Source organism: Grus americana, chromosome 5 (genome assembly GCF_028858705.1).
Source record: "Grus americana isolate bGruAme1 chromosome 5, bGruAme1.mat, whole genome shotgun sequence".
Lineage (NCBI taxonomy): Eukaryota > Metazoa > Chordata > Aves > Gruiformes > Gruidae > Grus > Grus americana.
In genome coordinates this window covers 297,141-315,014 of record NC_072856.1, presented here as the reverse complement: position 1 = coordinate 315,014, position 17,874 = coordinate 297,141, and the positions used below count along the sequence as shown (strand labels likewise).

The 17,874-nt window shown below is 59.0% G+C and overlaps 3 protein-coding genes across 3 annotated transcripts; 2 read left to right on the top strand and 1 right to left on the bottom strand.

Annotated features, from left to right (window-relative positions):
• Positions 1-43: 43 nt before the first annotated feature.
• On the top strand, positions 44-4,760 carry BET1L (Bet1 golgi vesicular membrane trafficking protein like). The gene is made up of 4 exons (XM_054826557.1): positions 44-216; positions 757-848; positions 1,614-1,670; positions 3,334-4,760. The coding sequence occupies exons 1-4, from the start codon at positions 198-200 to the stop codon at positions 3,499-3,501; spliced, it is 336 nt and encodes a 111-aa protein (XP_054682532.1). The 5' UTR covers positions 44-197; the 3' UTR covers positions 3,502-4,760.
• Positions 4,761-5,720: 960 nt separating this feature from the next.
• On the top strand, positions 5,721-12,861 carry VPS51 (VPS51 subunit of GARP complex). Its single transcript, XM_054826555.1, has 10 exons — positions 5,721-5,974; positions 6,706-6,835; positions 6,909-7,055; positions 7,487-7,709; positions 8,920-9,661; positions 9,908-10,126; positions 10,244-10,465; positions 10,855-10,976; positions 11,447-11,534; positions 12,112-12,861. Exons 1-10 carry the CDS (start codon positions 5,774-5,776, stop codon positions 12,370-12,372), a joined length of 2,355 nt encoding a protein of 784 aa, XP_054682530.1. The 5' UTR covers positions 5,721-5,773; the 3' UTR covers positions 12,373-12,861.
• A 1,291-nt stretch (positions 12,862-14,152) lies between these two features.
• SCGB1C1 (secretoglobin family 1C member 1) lies at positions 14,153-16,536 on the bottom strand. Its single transcript, XM_054826558.1, has 3 exons — positions 16,457-16,536; positions 14,802-14,992; positions 14,153-14,260 (listed from the first exon to the last, which is right to left on the bottom strand). Exons 1-3 carry the CDS (start codon positions 16,521-16,523, stop codon positions 14,237-14,239), a joined length of 282 nt encoding a protein of 93 aa, XP_054682533.1. The 5' UTR covers positions 16,524-16,536; the 3' UTR covers positions 14,153-14,236.
• Positions 16,537-17,874: the final 1,338 nt, after the last annotated feature.

The window sequence follows — 17,874 nt, the reverse complement described above, 5'->3', positions numbered from 1 at the left end:
CCGGGGGGCGGCAGCGGGGAACGGGCCCGCCGCGATAGGCCCGAGGGGGACCCGGTCCCAGCGGGGAGAGCGGCGGCCGCCCCCCACCAGCGACTGAGGAGCCCCGCCGCGGGGGGAGCGGGCAGGAGGGCGGCGGACGTTTTGTGGAGGCGGGGGCCGGCGCGGCTCCGCCCGGCGAGGCGGGGCCGGTGGCCGCCATGGCGGAGTGGGGCCGAGGTGAGGGGCCGGGGGGTGGCGGGGGGATCTCTCCGCTGTTGCCGTTTGGGGGACGGACGGACGGACGGGGGTCCTGCCGCCGTTCCGGGGCCGTGAGGGGGAAGGGGGCGCCCCCGCCGCCCTGTGGGAGCCGCCTCAGGCCCGCGGCCCGGCCCGGCCCGGGGAGGGGGCGGCAAAGCCAGGAGAGCCCCGAAACGCCCGAGGGGGCGAAGTGCCCCGGATTTGCTCGGTTTCACCCAAATCCCGTAGTGGGGCACGAAGCCCCTGTGCTGCTTCGGGCGCGTGTCGGGGTCGCTAACCCGCTCCGTTTGGGGAAGGTTTGGTGTGGTTTTGTCAAAAAGAGTTTGGGAGCGTTTCATGGCGCAGACTCCACGAGGCCGGAGGTGCGAGGCAGTGGCCGTAACAGCCTTCGTGGCAAGCCGGAAAGCGGTCGGGCAACGAGCAGGCTCTGCCTGGCCCACCACTGCGGGTGAGCAAATACACCAGTACTTGCATCTGGCCAGATAAAACTCATTCTCCTCTTTTTTTTTCCCCCCCCAGGTCAGAGTCCAAACGCTGTGGAGGATATGCTGGATGTAGAGAACAAGCGTATGGCAGACAGCCTGGCCAGCAAGGTCACCAGGCTGAAGTCGGTGAGTGGCTGAGTTTGCATCGGGTGCTGCGGAGCATCGGTTACCTGGTTGTTCGTGCAGGGTCTTGTGTGAGATGCGAGCCTGTGGCCAATACAGAGGGCTTCCTGCGGGCTAGTGGCTCTTAGTTGTTGGTAACGCAATGGTTAGTTGTCCGTGGTGAAACGCCAGGGACGGCTTTATGGATTTCCAGTTTCCTTTTGAGGTTTAGTAACATCATCTCAAGGGAATGATGTGGTTTTCGCGGCACTCAGAAGGAGTTTTAGGCGCAGAGAGAAACATAAAAGCTGCACAGAGGGGTATTACTAAGTGCACCTCCTCGTGAAAAAAGTCACAGTAAAAAGGCAGGTAAATTAGTTTTGAAAAATACACGTGTCTGTATGTGAGTGGTGTTCTTAAAGCTAGTTTGCTCCTGCTAACATCAAATACTTTGATTTAGAGTTTAACAGAAGTCAGTGACTCACCTTGTAAAAGGGAAGACTGAATTCCTGCTGTTGTGTCCCAGTGCTTAAACGCTCCTGTCCTATATCTGAGTGTCAGACAGGCGGGCTTTATTTTCAGCGCTTGAGAGCTGAAAAAGTTCAACAACTTGAAACCAAAATGAGAATCTCGTTTTGTTCCTCTGCTGAACCAGTCTCTGTCTCCATAGGAGACGGGGAAGCAGTGGCTAGCTTTTCTAATGCGCATTTCAAATTCTACAGCAGTAGGTGCCTAGAGGTTCTCTCGACATTAGAAGTCCATTAATAGTTTCCTCCCTTATCCTTGTAGCTGGCCCTGGATATTGACAAAGATGCTGACGAACAAAACCGTTACCTGGATGGCATGGTAAGGAACCAGTGCAATGTCAAAAGCATGATTTTTTTGTGCTGGCTCTCAGCAGTTACATTAACTGTGGATGTTTAATAGCAGTTCAAAGTGAACAGACAAAGCTAGATCCCAGTGGTCAGTTTGGCAAACCAGGGAGTGTAACCAAACCCGTTTCCAGTGGACGTCTTGATATATAAACATCAGACACTTAGCAGCTGCTAGGATCGCTTTGTCCGAATGGGTGACACGGCTGGCACCTAGCATCTGGAAAGGCGGATGTAGGACAGCACGCTTCAGAAATACCGATGGAGATTACCTCCGTACGGGAGTTAAAGAGCTGCCTCCCGTGGCTGCTGCTGGAGATGGGCCTGTTCCTCAGCTGCTCCCGTGATTTTGGTCTTGTACAAATCTGTCAGGGTTACTACTGCAAGACACAGACTACCTGTCAGGACTTTGTAGTTCACTGGCGTCTTTGAAAGGAGCCGAGCTGATGCTCTGGGTCCGCTCTGGTTGTTCGGTGTCCTGTCATCTTTCTGACACACAACACCCAATAAACCCAAAATGGCTTTCCAGAGTAATCTGCCTCTTAAGCTTTGGTTACCGATGGAAAACCACAGTGTGCTGGGGAAAGGCAGGAACAGCACATTCCTGTAGCAGAGGCATTACCTGCTGAGGCTTTGTAGGAGAAAGGGAATTTGTTATCTGAATAGCGAGAGGAAGGGACTCGAGCCCAGGGATTTGAGAAGGAGATTAGCACCATAACACTGGTGCTTGGAGAGCCTTTTCGGCATGTGCTGGGTGTTGGAGAGCTGGTGCATGGAAGTGAGAGACAAGATAATTGTAGTGTTGAAACTGGTTGAGTCAAAGGTGTAAGCTCAGCTTGGAAGCTTAATAACGGTGTGTGCTGACAGCGTTGGAGTGTCTGAAATGGATACTTGTTCAGCCCGAAAATTAGGAGAATGGAGGATCAGAATAAAAGGTGTGATGGCACCTTGAGGAGAAGCCCTCAATCAATTCAGCATGGAATTGTGCTTCTGAGAAGGTTTTGAAGCATTTCAGGAGCAACATGAGCAGAAGCTCAGAGTAGTTTGTGGATAAGGAAAACAGAAGTCAGAAAGAAAATGCCTGAACTACATTGATTTGAGAATTGTTTGCCATGCTCTGGCAGCATTGCACATGCATGCCGTCCCGTGCAGAAGGAAAAGTAGAACTAATGGCAAGAAACGGCACCTTTCTCTGTGCTTGTGAGCCTGCCCCGCTGTACGTCAGTGGCACTAGCTTCACGCGGGGACTCTTCCTTGGGATGAAGCCTTCACTTGTAGGGTAGCGGTTACGAAGCTGTTCCAGGCAGAATATGCTGCGCGGGTATAATTGAACAGTCCAGCAGCAGGTAGTTTGAGCCTGTTTTAGAAAAGGAGAGGCAGTTCAGTTTGCATTTGGAACAGACCTTCCCCCGTCTCTTTTGCTCCCCTGTTCTGAGCACGGTGGGAATGGTGCTGCACCTGGAGCCTGAGCACAGGAGGGGAAGGACCTTCTGAGAGAGACGTGATGGGCGCAGAGAGAAGGGCAGCTCCTGCACAGCTCCCTGCGCAAATGTTTTTTAGCTAGGAAGTTGAGACATTCTTCAGGGATGTCTTCAGCTGTTTATAATGCCTCCATCTTAATTTTCTTTCTCATCCAGGATTCAGATTTTATGAGCGTGACTGGCCTGCTAACTGGCAGCGTGAAGCGTTTCTCCACCATGACGCGGTCCGGGAGGGATAATCGCAAGTTGCTCTGTTCTGTTTCAGCGGGACTGATTGTTGTTTTCTTCATCCTCTACTATCTTGTGTCCAAAGCGGGGACTTGAGCTTGTTGTTCTGCCAGCTTTACAGAACAAAACCCATGACGATCGACAGACTTGTTCAACGCCTTTCTCAGTCTCCCTGCGGTGGGGTCTTTGAGATGTTCCAGACAGACCTTCCAAATAACTTTTCTTTCCACCAGCTTCTTGTCACTGTTCTGGCTGGTCTCAGGCATCTCTTTATAAAATTAGTATGTTTGATTCTAAATGGATTTTCATGTATAACACGATTTTGATGATGTTAAATGCTTATGCCTTTACCTCTTGCCTTGTTGTCCGTGTCTTGCAGCCTGGTTTTGAGGGCCGCTTTTGTGTTACCTCCCTTACTGATAGCTGGTACTAGACTTGTGAGAAGATGTGGCTGACAAATCCAGAGATTTGTCGATGCTCAGAAGTTTAATAAACCAGCTGAGCTTTGGAAGCTGTAGAGTTTAGGATGCTGATTCATGAGATTTGGAAGTATGAAAGCGTGACTTACATTCCAGCGTGGCCGCTCAGCTGATACTGGTCTCAGTTTCTCCTTGACTTGGAGACCCATTGATATCTGTGGTGTCCCCGAGTTGAAATGAAATCTGTACTGCTTCGAAATGAAAGTAGCAGTAGATCTGGACCCTGATACTCTCTAATTGTTGCAGTGAAGAGTTGCAGAGGAGCAAGACTTTATTTGAATGCTAGCTTGGTCTTCTTTATCATCCTTCTGGGTAAAGCTGGGGATGCACCTTGCAGGAAAGAAGGGCCAAAGTCCATAAGCCACCTTGATTTACACACGTACAGTACCCTCCCCTGGTTTTACAGCCTCTCCTCTCCAGCCAGCCTCCATTCTCCGATGGCTGGATGTTTCCCTTGGCCTTCCCCTGTACCCCTCAGGAATTCCTTTGTCCTCGGACGGACCCAGGTCCAGAGCTGTAAATGGACTGTGCTGTCCTTTGTCCCAGCTGTACCAAACTGCGAGCAGAACACTACCCGAACTGCATTAGGTGTCTCTTTTTGCCACATTTGGGGGAAAAATGCGCAGGGGAGGCAAGTAGAAAGGAGGCAGCAATGATTTTCCAGAGAAAGTTGTTCTTCCTGCTTCTCTGGTAAGATGTGGCAGCTCCGAACTCTTGCTGTTTGGAAGAATGATGGGTGAATTGATGGACTTTGTCTTGATTTTCTGAAGCAGATGACTTCTGATGAAGGGCCACCGGAACAGCCTGGTCTTCATAACGGTGGTGGCTTTGGGTTGCTTTTACTGTTGTAAATAAAGCTCTGGTTTTAGAATTTTTTGCTCAAGTGTTTTTTTTTTCCTCATGCTTATGTGTTAGCAAGGCTAAATACCAAGACCAAATCACTCAGTTGTTCTGGTATTTTGGCCTTTCTTTGTAAAGGAAACTTTTTCCTATTTTTAATGCTTTGTCTCCGATTCTTTGAATTCCTCTGGAGCTCAGTAAGTATATATGTTTTACAACCTCTTTATTAACCTCAGGAGTTGTAAACGGGCTGGAGCAAAGGCTTCAAACACAAAGGAAGCTGCATAAGCATTGCCAGGCAATGGATTCCATCGGGAGGATTTATCTGCGTAGGGAGTCTCGTTTCAGGAACCCTTTTCAGCACCATGTAACCATGCTCAACCCTCTGAAGCTTAGAGCTGCAACGTTAGGAGGTTCTTGGGAAAACCGAGTGAGGATGCATAACCCGTAGGCGCGGTGTAGAAGAATCCTGCGCAGCAGGGAACGCGCTGGAACGCGGAGAACACGGGTTAATCACAACAGTAGCAACGCGGTAGCTGACGGCAGCACGAGCTTAGGTTGCAGGATCAAATACGTAACAGCATCAGCACCGGGACGTTCTCTCCTGGACGCGCCCCCCCCCAGCCAGCCCTTCCACATTTCCACCCGTGGCTGTTTGAGCCGTTTGTTGCCTTTGGTTTCCTGCTCGCCCGTGGGCCTGCTGTTGCAATGCTTTTTCTGAGGCTAAAAACGAGCCCCGCTCAGGTGAACGGGGCGGGGGGGGGGGGGCCCGTGGGCACGGAGACCCGCTGGACGCCGGCTGCTCACCGCTCGGGGCTGGCGACTCCTTCCACCCCCCCCCCATCCCCGCGGGGGTCCTTGTCCCCGGAGGGAGCGTCCCCGGGCGCGGCAGGACGAAGGCCGCCGCGGCCCCGCCACCAGCCGCCGGGCCGTGACCGCCATGACAGCGGGGCGGCCGGTTGCCGCGGCGACGGGGGTGACCGGTGCGGCGGAAGTGACGTTCAGGGGAAGGGCCGGAAGTGCCGGACGGGACGGGAAGGGCCGGCGCGATGGCGGAGGTGGAGGCGGCGGGGACCGGGGTCGGCGGTAGCCCCGAGGCCGGCGGCGGCGGCACCGGCGGCGGTTGGCGGCGTCCCCACGGGCCGCTCCAGCGGTACTACGGGCCGCCCGCGGCGGAGACGGCGGAGGCGGCCCCGGACCCCGCCGACATCAACGGGCCTCACTTCGACCCGGAAGTTTTCCTGACGAAGGTGACCTTTGACCCCACCGCGACCTCTCCCCCGGAGCCCCCGAGGTCGCTGCGCAGACCCCGGCCGCGGGCGGCCCCTGGCTGGGAGCTCCGGGGACCCCCGGGTCGGCCCCAGCGGGGACCCCCCGAAGGGCGCCGTGACACCCCCGTGGGGCCCTTAGAAAGGGCCCTGTACCCCCCTGAAAGGGGCCCGCGTGGGCGTCCCGTGGGCCCGGCCAGAGGCACTCTGTAGGGCCCCCGAAGGACCCTCGGACACCCCCAGGGCACCCCAGAAAGGGGCTCTGCGGGGCACCCTATAGATCCGCTTCCACAGGCGCTCTTTAGGACACCGTACGTTTCTCTGTGGTGACAGTACAGAAGCCCAGGGGAGGCAGTTGGGGGGCAGTTAGGGCCCCTGGGGGCAGCTGAGGGTCCCAGGCGGGCCCCGGAGGGCAGAGGGAGGCTCTTGGCAGTCATTTGCAGCTCCTGGGGGGGCATTGAGGGGCCCGGGGGGCAGTTAGGGCTCCCCAGTGGTACTTAGAGCTCTGAGGGGGGCAGTTGGTGACCCTGGGAGGGCCCCGGGGGGGGCAGTTTGGGGTTCGGGGGCAGCTGAGGATCCCAGAAGCTCTGTGGAGGGCAGTTAGGGCCCCAGGGGGCAATTGGGGGGTAAACTGGGGGACTGCAGGGGACAGTGGGGCCCCACGGGGGGGACAGTGGGGTTGGGGTCAGTTGTGCAACCGTTGCCCCCTCCAGGTGCGCAGCGAGTGTCCCCTGGGGCAGTTGTTGGCCCGTGAGGCCGCGCTGGGGCGGGAGATCCGCGCCCTCGACAGCGACATGCAGACGCTGCTCTACGAGAACTACAACAAGTTCATTTCCGCCACTGGTGAGCACCCAGCGGGGGGGACCGGGGGGTCCTGAGCAGCCGAGGGACCAGGCGTCTGATTCCTTCTCCCCAGACACCATCCGAAAGATGAAGGTCGACTTCCGGCGCATGGAGGCAGAGATGGACGATTTGGCTGCTAACATGGCCGCCATCAGCACCTCCAGTGCCCGCGTCAGCGCCGCGCTGCAGGACCGGCACCGCCGTGGCGCCCAGCTTGCCGGTACGGGGGGGGGGACCCCAGGGGGCAGATCTGGGATGTTGGGGGGCAGATCTTGAGTTGGGGGGTGGCCTTGGGGGTTAGATCTTGGGGCTTGGGGGCACATCTGGGGGTTGGGGGGACCCTGGGGGGCAGATCTTGTAGGTGGGGGTAGATTGACGGGGGCTGGGGGGACCCTGAGGGACAGGTCTGGGGATTTTGGGGCAGAGGTGGGGGTTGGAGGGCAGATAATGGGGGGGGGGGGTGAGGGGCAGATCCAGGGGGTGAGGAGACCCCAAGGGGGGCAGAGCTGGGGGTTGGGGGCAGATAATGGGGGGGTGGACCCCGGGGGGGCAGATCCAGCTCCTGGCCCCACCCACACTTGTTCCCCCACCCACTGGCTGGCCTCACCCCCACCCCCCCCGCCTGCCCCTGACGCCCCCCGGCCCCCCCAGGGGTGCAGGCGCTGCTGCGGAAGCTGCAGTCCCTGGTGGAGGTGCCGGGGCGGCTGCGGCGGTGGGCAGCGCCGGGGGCGGAGCCTGCACGGGCCCTGCGCTGCCACGCCCGCGCCCGCGCCGTGCTCCGCCACTACCGCCACCTGCCCTCCTTCCGCGCCATCGAGGACGAGAGCCACGCCATCATGGCCGACCTGGCCCAGCGCCTCCGCGCACGCCTCCGGTGCGTTCGCTCTGGAGCCTGCTGACGGCGGCTCTGGGAAATGGGGGTTTGGGGGTGTTCACTGTGGAGCCTGCTGACGGCGGCTCTGGGAAATGGGGGTTTGGGGGTGTTCACTCTGGAGCCTGCTGATGGCGGCTCTGGGAAATGGGGGTTTGGGGCTGTTCACTCTGGAGCCTGCTGACGGCGGCTCTGGGAAATGGGGGTTTGGGGGTGTTCACTCTGGAGCCTGCTGATGGCGGCTCTGGGAAATGGGGGTTTGGGGGTGTTCACTGTGGAGCCTGCTGACGGCGGCTCTGGGAAATGGGGGTTTGGGGGTGTTCACTCTGGAGCCTGCTGACGGCAGCTCTGGGAAATGGGGGTTTGGGGGTGTTCACTGTGGAGCCTGCTGACGGCGGCTCTGGGAAATGGGGGTTTGGGGGTGTTCACTGTGGAGCCTGCTGACGGCGGCTCTGGGAAATGGGGGTTTGGGGCTGTTCACTCTGGAGCCTGCTGATGGCGGCTCTGGGAAATGGGGGTTTGGGGCTGTTCACTCTGGAGCCTGCTGACGGCGGCTCTGGGAAGCAGCCTTTGGGGAGATGGGTTTTCACTCTGGAGACTAACGATAGCCATTCCAGTAAACAGCCTTCTGCGGGGGGGGTGATGGTGATTGTGGTGCGTTAACTCTGAAACCTACTGATAACAGCTGCAGGAGACAGCTTTTCAAGGGGTCGGGGGTGTTAAATCTGGAGCCTAAGGATAGTGATCCCCAAGAACCATCCTAGGGAGGGGGGCATTTACCCTGGAGCGTATTGATGGCAGCCCCAGAACCATCCCTTGTGCAGAACATTGATGGAGTAAGGGGGATAATTGTGACGACTGCTGAGAGCTTTTAAAAGGTTACGTTATCTGGGGGTTTCTCGGGTGTATGTGGTAAAGGGACGATTCCGCAACCTGCTCTGAGGACTTTTAGTGATTTTTTTTTGCTATTATTGTAAACTCTGGAACCTACTGATGATCTTAAGTTAGTTTTTTATTACTATAACCACTGTTACCTTTGGAATGTGCTGATGCTATTAATTATTTTTTTCCCCTTTGTTGTTTGAATAATTACTATTTACTCTGAAGCCTGCTGATGACTTTTATTGCTTATTCCCTGTTTTCTTGCTGTGCTGCTGTTAACCCGGAACCTCCCGCCATCCCCAAGTAACCCCCGCGTTTCCCCCACGCCCAGGGACGACACCTTGGACCCCAAGGAGCTCACCGAGTGCGTGGAGATGCTGTTGCAGCTGGAAGAGCCACCTGAGGAGCTGTGCGAGGAGTTCCTGAGCCACGCCGGCGCCCGCCTCGAGGCCGAGCTGGCCGCGCTGGAGGCCGAGCTGCCCCCGGCCGACCCCTCCGGCACCGCCGCCACGCCGCCCCCCGCCTCTGACATCCTCGACTTCGTCGACCGCGGCAGCTCGGCCTTCGTGGGCAACCTGTGCCTCCTCGCCGCCTCGTACCGCAGCCTCTTCGAGGGGCGCCCTGGGGCTGGGGATGGCCGCCTGGAAGCCTTCGCCGCCACCCTCACCGCCCGCTACTTCGAGCTGCTGGAGCGGCGCCTGGCGCTGGAGCGGGGCCTGGGCGACACCTCGCTGCTGGTGCGGGCGCTCGACCGCTTCCACCGCCGCCTCCGCGCCCTCCTCGAGCTGCTGCCCGCGGCCGGGGCCGAGGCGGGCGCCGCGCTGGTGGCCCGGGCGGCGCGCGAGCGGGTGGATCGCTACCTGCGGGCGCTGCAGACCTTCTTCCTGGGGTGCCTGGGCGACGTGCGCCAGGCGCTGGCCGCCCCCCGGCCCCCCGGCAAGGAGGGTCCCGGCCTGCCCGACCTCCTGGCCACGCTCGCCTCCTCCGTCCTCGGCCAGCTCAAGGCCGTCCTGGCCTACGTGCAGCTCTTCACCGCCAAGGACGTCGCCTTTGCCAGCCTGCCCTACTTCAAGGTGGGCTGTGGGGCGGCGCGGGGTGGCCTGGGGCGGTTTGGGGGATCACCGGGGCAATCTGGGGTTGGCGCAGAGAAGTTTGGGGGTCGCGCAGGGCAGACTGGGGGGGTCGTGGGCAGTTTGGAGGTTGCGCAAGGCAGTTTAGGGGTCGCTGGGGCGGCATGGAGCTTGTATGGTGTGGCGTGTGGGGTTTTGGGGCCCCAGGGTGGCATTTTTGGGGTGTGTAACCCATGTTTTTGGTTGCAGGGGGAGTTCTGCGTGGAGGCGGTGCGCGAAGGGCTGGTGGTGGCCTTCGTGCACTGGCTCTGCCGCACCGCCCGGGGCTTTGCCGACGGCCCGGCTGAGCGGGGAGCCCCTGCAGCCCCCCCGGCCCTGCTGCTGCTCCTCGCCCGCCTCTGCCTTGACTATGAGGCCACCACCATCAGCTACATCCTCACTCTCACCGACGAGCAGTTCCCCCCCCAGGTGAGCCCCCAAAACTGTATTCCCAGGCCACAGGGCCGGTGGGGACGGTGCTGTGCACAGAGGTGTGGGGGTGTTTCTACGTGTCTCCACGTGTCTCCGTGTCCCTTGCACCCCCAGGACGCAGGCCCGGCAGTGACACCGGGGCCGGCACTGTGCACAGAGGCGCGGGGGGCGGCGCAGCGGCTGCTCGACCACTACGTGCAGGTCCAGGGCGCCGCGGTGGCACAGATGCTTAGGAAGAGCGTGGAGACACGAGACTGGCTGGGCACTGTCGAGCCCCGCAACGTTCGTGCCGTCATGAAGCGCGTGGTTGAGGACATCACTGCCATCGACGTCCAGGTTGGGGCAACGCCGGGAACCCAGAGGGGTTGGGGGAGCCTGAAGTCCCCCTGGGGGTCCCAGAGGGTCCCTGGAGAGGCCCTGAGGTCCCAGAAGGGCCCAGAGGGAATTCCTGAGGTCACCATAAGGTCCTTGAGGACCCCAGAGAGTCCCCGTGGGTGTCCCTGAAGTCCCCTGTGGGGGTCCCAAAGGGTCCTGTAGGGATGGGGCTGAAGTCCCCAAAGGGTCAAGAGGGGATGCCTGAGGTCCCCATGTGGTCCTTGAGGATCTTTGGGGGTCCCAGAAGGGTTTGGGAGGGTCGCAGAGGATTTGAGGGATCCCACGTGGTTTTGGGCGGTGCCAGAGGGTGGATTCCGGGGTACGAGCACTGAGAGGGTGCACCGCCACAGGTGGGACAGCTCTTCGAGGAGGGGGTGCGGCGGGCGCAGAGCAGTGACTCCAGCCGGCGCGCCTTCTCCGTCTACAGCAGCTCGCGGGCACCCGGGCGCTACGCCCCCAGCTACACCCCCAGGTCAGCCCTGTCACCCGGCGCCTCTCAGCCACCCCGGGCCTTCCCTCGTCACCCCCAGGGCTGTCCTGTCACTCCTGTGCTCCCTCTGTCACCTTTTGGCAACGTCTTCCCCGTGACCCTCTTTGTGTCCCCAAAGTGTCCCCCCCCCCATCTCCACATCCCTTGGCTGTCCCCATGTCCCCAGCTGTCCCAGTGTCCCCTGATACTTCCCGCGTGTCGTGTCCCACGACTGTCTCGTCCCTCCGTGTCCTGTGCCCATCCCCACGTTCCCTGACTGTCCCCACATCCACCGCCCATCCTCATGTTCCCCTGTCTTTGTGTCCCCAAACCGTCCCTGCATCCTCTGCCCATCTGTGTCCCCATCCCCATGCCTCCTGACAGTCCCTGTGTCCCTGTCCCCACATCCCCTGGCTTTCTCTAACACTTGACCGTCCCCGTGTCCCTGACTGTCCTGGTGTCACCATCCCCAGCGCCCCCATGGACACCCACCTGCTCAGCAACATCCAGAAGCTCTTCTCCGAGCGCATTGACATCTTCAGCCCCGTCGAGTTCAACAAGGTGAGGCCCCCCCCGTGTCCCCAGGGTCCCTAACCTGCCCACCTTCCCGGCTGTCACGTGTCCCTGGTGTCCCCATGGCCCAGGGGGTCCCCAGGAGCTGATGAGCAGGACAAGGCTGTTCCCACTGTCCCCTGATTTCCCCTGTCCCAGGTGTCAGGACTCGGGGGGGGCCCTGCGGCTGACAACCAGGGTGAGGGTGTCCCCGTGTCCCTACGCTGACTTGGCTCGGGGCCTCCCTGCGCTCCCAACAGCCAGCCCAAGGGTGTCCCCGTCCCCCTGTGCCACGTGTCCCCATGTCCCCGTGCTGTTGGGACTTGGGGCCTCCCTGCACTGGAAGAATCCAGACCAAAGGAGCCCCCATTCCCCCGTGCCACATGTCCCCTGTGTCCCCACATCCCATGTGTCAGGACTCGGGGGATCTCTGGGGACTGGTGACCGGGATGAGAGTATCCGAGGAGCTGGTGGGCTGGAGAGGGGTGTCTCCAGTGTCCCCACCTCCCCGTGCAGATGTGACTTGGGGCCTTTCTGCCCTGGGGGCATCCCTGTGCCACGTGTCCCTGCCGTCCCCACGTCCCAGGTGTCGGTGCTGACAGGGATCATCAAGATCAGCCTCAAGACGCTGCTGGAGTGCGTGCGGCTGCGGACGCTGGGGCGCTTCGGGCTGCAGCAGGTGCAGGTGGACGGCCACTACCTGCAGCTCTACCTCTGGCGCTTCGCCGCTGACGAGCGGGTGGTGCAGGGGCTGCTGGACGAGGTGGCCGCCAGCGCCGCCCACCGCTGCCTCGACCCCGTCCCCATGGAGCACAGCGTCGTCGAGCTCATCTGCGAGCGCGGGTAGGACGTGGGGACGGGCAGGGGCGTGGGTTGGTGTGTGGCATCGCGTAGCGGGGGATGCAGGGACATCCCCAGCCGAGTGGGGACATCAACGGGAGGGGGACACGTCTTCAGTCCTGTTACGTATCTGGGGACAGACCTGTACCCCGCGAATCCCCGCACGTACCCGGGGACACACCATCCTACCCCCCATGGCAACACACGAGGACGTCCCCTGTCCCCACACCCAGCAACACGCAGGGATGCCCCCCGTCCCCACGCCCACACCGTGTCACCCCACGTTGTCACCCCTCAGCCCGGGTAACGCCCCACATTGTCCCCCCACCCCGGTGACACCCTCAATGTCTGCTGACACCCCGTGTTGTCCCTGCGGCCCCGGTGACACACCACGTCACCCCCCCACCGTGGTGACATCCCCTCGTGCCTGGGAACACCCTGGGCACAGCCCCTTTGTCGCAGTCGGGGACAATAAATAAAGCGTGCGTGAGCTGTGCCTTGTGTCCTCTGCCTGGGCTGGGGACGGGGCACGGCGCGGACAGACGCCTGGGGGTGTGGGGGGAAGGGGGTCACCTAGATTAAGAGAGAAAGAAGAGCTGGCGCCTGCTGCGGGTCCGGAAAGCGGCACGTGCTGCTGTGTGTCGCTCCCGTCACCGAACCCAGCCTGTCGTTGAACGAGGAGCGGCACTGCCCATCGGACGCACGTAGAGCTTGGTCAGCCTCGCCGCCCGTTGTGCTCCTGGCGAGTTCCGAGTCGTCGAGGATTAGCTAGCCGGGGGCAGCTCTGCGCTCCGGGGTGCGTAGTGGCAGTTAAAAAGTGTTCTGCTACGGCTCTTTGCACCTCTGTGGAGCCCTGGGGGTGGGCGGGCAAAAGCGTGCGGCGTGGGTGTGCGGTGGAAGAGCGGGGCAACGGGGGAACGCCTTTCTGGGTCGCTTTCCCGCAGCCTGTGCTCAAGATGACACAGCGGTTTGTTCTGGAAAAAGGACGTTATCCTTCCCTCAACCCCCTCTGGATCAGCCTGCCCGGCGTGAAGCCGAGGAGAAGGCGGGAAGCACCGCACAGGGGGTGAGCAGGGGCCGATTCCTCGGGCGCTGAGGAGGGACGCTGTCCCTTCTGGGTCTTTCGGTCCTGTCTGCGGAGGAGCAGCGAGAGCTCTGGGCTGCGGTGCGACCGTGTGCTCTGCCCGGGTTTCCCGTGGGAATCGCTGGGCACCCGGCTCGCGGCCAGGGGTGTGCTGTGGGCAGTGCCAACACCCAAATATCCCTTCTGCTCCAGGTCGCTCTGTCTGCGCTGCCGGGGGATGCTCGGAGGACCGTGAGCGTGGTCCAAAGCGAGCTGACTGCTCAGCTCACGCTCAGCGAGTTTTGGATCCGTTGCTGTCAGAACTACTGCGCTGATCTTGAAAAATGGTCAGCCCTTGGAAAAAGCGGCTATGGCGGAGGACGTGATTCCCTCGGGGCGTTCAGAGTTAAACTGCCGGCCCGCGCGTTCGTGGGTGTCTGTGCGCTGTGGGGGAGGCTGTACGTAATAACGCTGCCGTTTAGGCTGCATCGAAACAAACGGCGTATTTTCCTAACAGTAAGAAGGAGAAAAGACGACCTTTATTTATAAAAACAGATGACAGAAATACTTTTAAAACATCATCTGAATTTTATTTAGAAGGGAGATGTTATCTCCAAAGAAGTAAGATCTGAAATAGACTGGAAGGTGACGGGGCGTAGTACTCTGCGCGCAGAGTTTAGAGAAACAGCTGCCAGCATCCCGGGTTTCTCCGTTTCTTACGTTTGTGGTTTTCCCAGAGGCTTTGGGTATGAGAAGCTGGAAATCAGCGAGAAGCGTTGCCAGCAGCTGGGGCAAATACTTTGTCGATTTAAGCCTCCGTCCGAACACGTTTCTGAAAGAGCAAGTAAGAGCGGTGAACGGCGCGTGCCAAAACGCCCAGCTGCGGAGAAAAGCCGGGCTCACCTGCGACACCTGAACTGCGTTCTGAAGTTGTAACCTCTGGCAGAACCTGCGTGAGGACGAAGGCTTAGCGTCTCGCCCGCAGGTGCCGCCGGGCCAGCGCGTGCCCCGGGCTCCCGTGCAACGCTAACGAGGAGTGAGTGTCGCAGGCACCGCGGTCTCTCTTGCGCTGCCCAGAAGCTCGCTTCCGTCGTGGCTCTGTTCCTAAAAACGCACCTGCGAGAAGCAAGTGCTTCCTCCGCGGGGGGGGGGGGGGTCGGCGGTTCCATCAGCTCGAGGCAATAAGGGAAATCACGGTATTTGGGGACCTCCTCCTGCCTAACGATCTCTCAAGGCGCTGGGGAGTTTGTGAGCACCCCAGCCTGAGGCCAGGGGATGCTCAAGTTGAAGTATTTGGGTGCTCTTTGTCCAGAACGTGATTCACGGCTGCACGGGTACGGGGATTTATGACAAAGACAAAAGGAGCGACTTACCAGCAGATTGACGAGGGCCTTTACGTGCTCGGGAGAGAGCCCATCGATGCACTCCTTTAATGCCGTCAAAGCAGCTCTGGTCAGGTCATCGACTTTATATTGAGAAATTGGCCCGGCGTACAGCTGCGCGGCAGAGCCTTCAAGAAGCGTCTGAAGAAAGCTGGGGACCATCTCATGAGCGGAGCCGGCGCCTGGAGTACGAAAGACAAAGTGCGACGACCAAACCTTGCCTTGCTCAGACCCTTTAAGCCTCCATCCCAACGATGACCCACGGATCACACCAAGTGTTTGCTGAGGTGTTCTCAGCTCTGCGGGGGGCGGGGGGGGGTTTAAAGCTTTGCGAGAAATGGGACGCTCTGTCACGCAGGTCCCTCGGTGGAATCCCACCGCTCGTGGATGAGCTTCACCCTGCCTGGTCCTCAGCCTGCTCTTTGCTCTTCGTTATTCCCCGCTCTCTAACCAGCTATCAGAACCGATCCAGCTCCCTTCTCTGAATATGTTCGTCTATTCATCACCCAGGTTGTCTGTAACATTCAGCAATTACTTTTTCTTCTCCCCTCTCTGGAATTGTCAGCATTTTAGACGAAAGTAAACTGAAAATGTTCCTCTTAATCACTTTTCGTCAAGTCCAACTCCCGTCACCTTCTGATGTTGCTGCCTACGCAACCGCCCACGGAGGCTGATTTTGGGTTTACGCTTGGCGTGCTGCTCTTCCAAACCTTGCTGGGTTCCCCAGGGCTGCTCGCACACTCTGACCGCCTTTCCATATTCCCTTTGTCTGAACCGTCTTTATTCGCTGAGCCTCGACTGCAAAAAATTAACGATAATCATCTGTCTGCTAAGTTCTGTCCCTTCTAGTAAAATTCTGGGGGTTTTTTCTCCTCCTTTTATTGACATCCCTCTCCTTAACTGACGAGGTGTAATGTGGGAGTCACATTGATTAAAATCCATACCCTTTACCTGCTTTTATAAGATCATCAGGTTCTTCAGCCGATGAGCTAATTAAGACTGTCTTACAGCGTGCAGCACGTTCCCGACCGCCCCGCTGTTTCTGTGGGCTAACGGCACGTAACTACGTTCTGGGGCGGTAACCCCAGAGGAGTTACGCAGGCTGTGCCCTCGCCCCCTCAACACGCTGCTTGCCTGGGCGGGAAACCTTCCGACCTCGCTGCTTTCCCCGCATTCGTCGTCTGTTTTCTGACACTTTGGCGTCCACGGTGCCCCAGGTTCGGCACCTTCGTGGGCTCGAGGAGCCCAGGGTGAGCTCTCGAACGCTGGCCGTCGCATCGCAGAGACCAAAGTTAGTCAGACGAACCCTACTGTGAGCGTCCAAGCGAGAAAACAAAAAAATCCCAGAGACCGTACGCAAGCTGCGGTGATTAGTATTTTCTTGGCGGGCGGAACCTAAATGTCGCCGTCACCGCCAGCAGTGTTCGGCGGGACTCGCGGGAGCATCGGTCCTGCCTGCGGCTTTCTCTGCAAACTCGGAACGAGGCGCCAAGGTGCCTTTCGGCTGCTTTCCAGAATAGTTTCCACCAGGTGTTTGAACGGTACTCTGAATACTTTGAGTACTTTGCGTGGAAGTTTAACGAGTTAGAAGTTATTTTAAAAAAATTAAAATCCTATTTTTTTTTTTTTTAATTGGCAAAACTTACCAAGGGAGCCGCAGAGCACCGTGGCGATGAGCAGAGCACCGGTCAGCGTCGTGGCAGAGCGCGCCATCACCTGCGCGGCGTGTGTCACGCTGCGACGGCCGGGGAGCGTCCTCTGCACCCGAACCCGCGAGACGCGGGCGGGATTTATACGTGGGGAATTGCGCAACGCGACGGAAGGAACGGGGCCGGCAGGTCGTGGGGCTGCACGAAAATGGGACCCAGGTCACACCTGGTTGTGAAGTGGACATGAAAACCGCGGGTGACCTCCGCGTTCATCACCTGCGGTCACCGGACCCGGAGCAGCGAACAGGGTGCCCCGGCAGCGGGAGTTCGCCCTGACATGCCGCGCGGGACGGATGGGGTTTGCAGCTCAGCACCAGCAGCGCGTTGCTCTGGCCCCGTAAGGCGCAGAACCGCAAAGGCAGCGGCCGATAAACGGCACCGAGCCATTTTATCCGAGGCGCTTTCACGCTCATTTATTCCAGGCTTCTGCTGTGATTTCATGCAGAACCGCTGCCACTTTTCTTGCATAATTGTTCTTCTATTGTTTTCCTGCTTCTCTTCTGTAATTCCAGTTCTGCAGGGACTAACGTGTCTTTATAAGCATCATGAGCTGTGAGCCAGAAATATATATAAAAATGTAAAGAGTAGGCTGATGCTTGAATGAAAATAACCACACATTAGGGAAGAACGTCCTTAATCGCTTCTTCCACACGGCTTTCCAGCTGCTCTTAGCCAAGCGTGCACTGCTGGGGCGTGGAGCAACTGCCCCCGTAAACTCCGACCTGGCAGCTCAGCCGGACAGCTTGATAATCTTGGGAATAACATCACAGGTCACTCCCGAACTTAAAAAATGTGAAGCGTGTTTTCAAGGTCAAAATTAACGGACCGTTGGCCAGCTGAAGCAACGTTCAGCACAGATGAGCTGCTAAAATCTACCTGCCGAAACCCGAAGTCGCGCTGGCAGAAGGGAAGCAGTGATGGCAGCGTGCGCCTGGGAGCAAGGCGAGGCAGGAGGAGGGAAGGGTCCTTCCCTGGACGGGGGTATCCCCCCTTCTGGCTCCTTCTCTGGGAAAGAGGGGAGCGTGAGAGCCTCCCCCGCGAACGTCGGGAGCTGCTGTCTGCAAAAGAAAGTGCTCTGCACGAGTAACGCGGGGGGGAGCGCGGCAGGACCGGCGCTTCCCGTGGTTGGCGTTGCGTTCGATGGCTCTCGGGCAAGAAGAAATGCTGCACGCTCAGCACGTCCCCGCGGTGGGAAGGAAAGAGAGAGGCGGTGGATTTTACAGGGCCACACCTGCAGCTGAAATGATGATAAAATGGGGGGGTTGGCTTTTTTGAAGGAGTCAGCTACCACACGTACAAGCTACGACCGTAAAATGACGCGGCCGTGGTATCGCAAAGACTAAAAATTTTCCCGT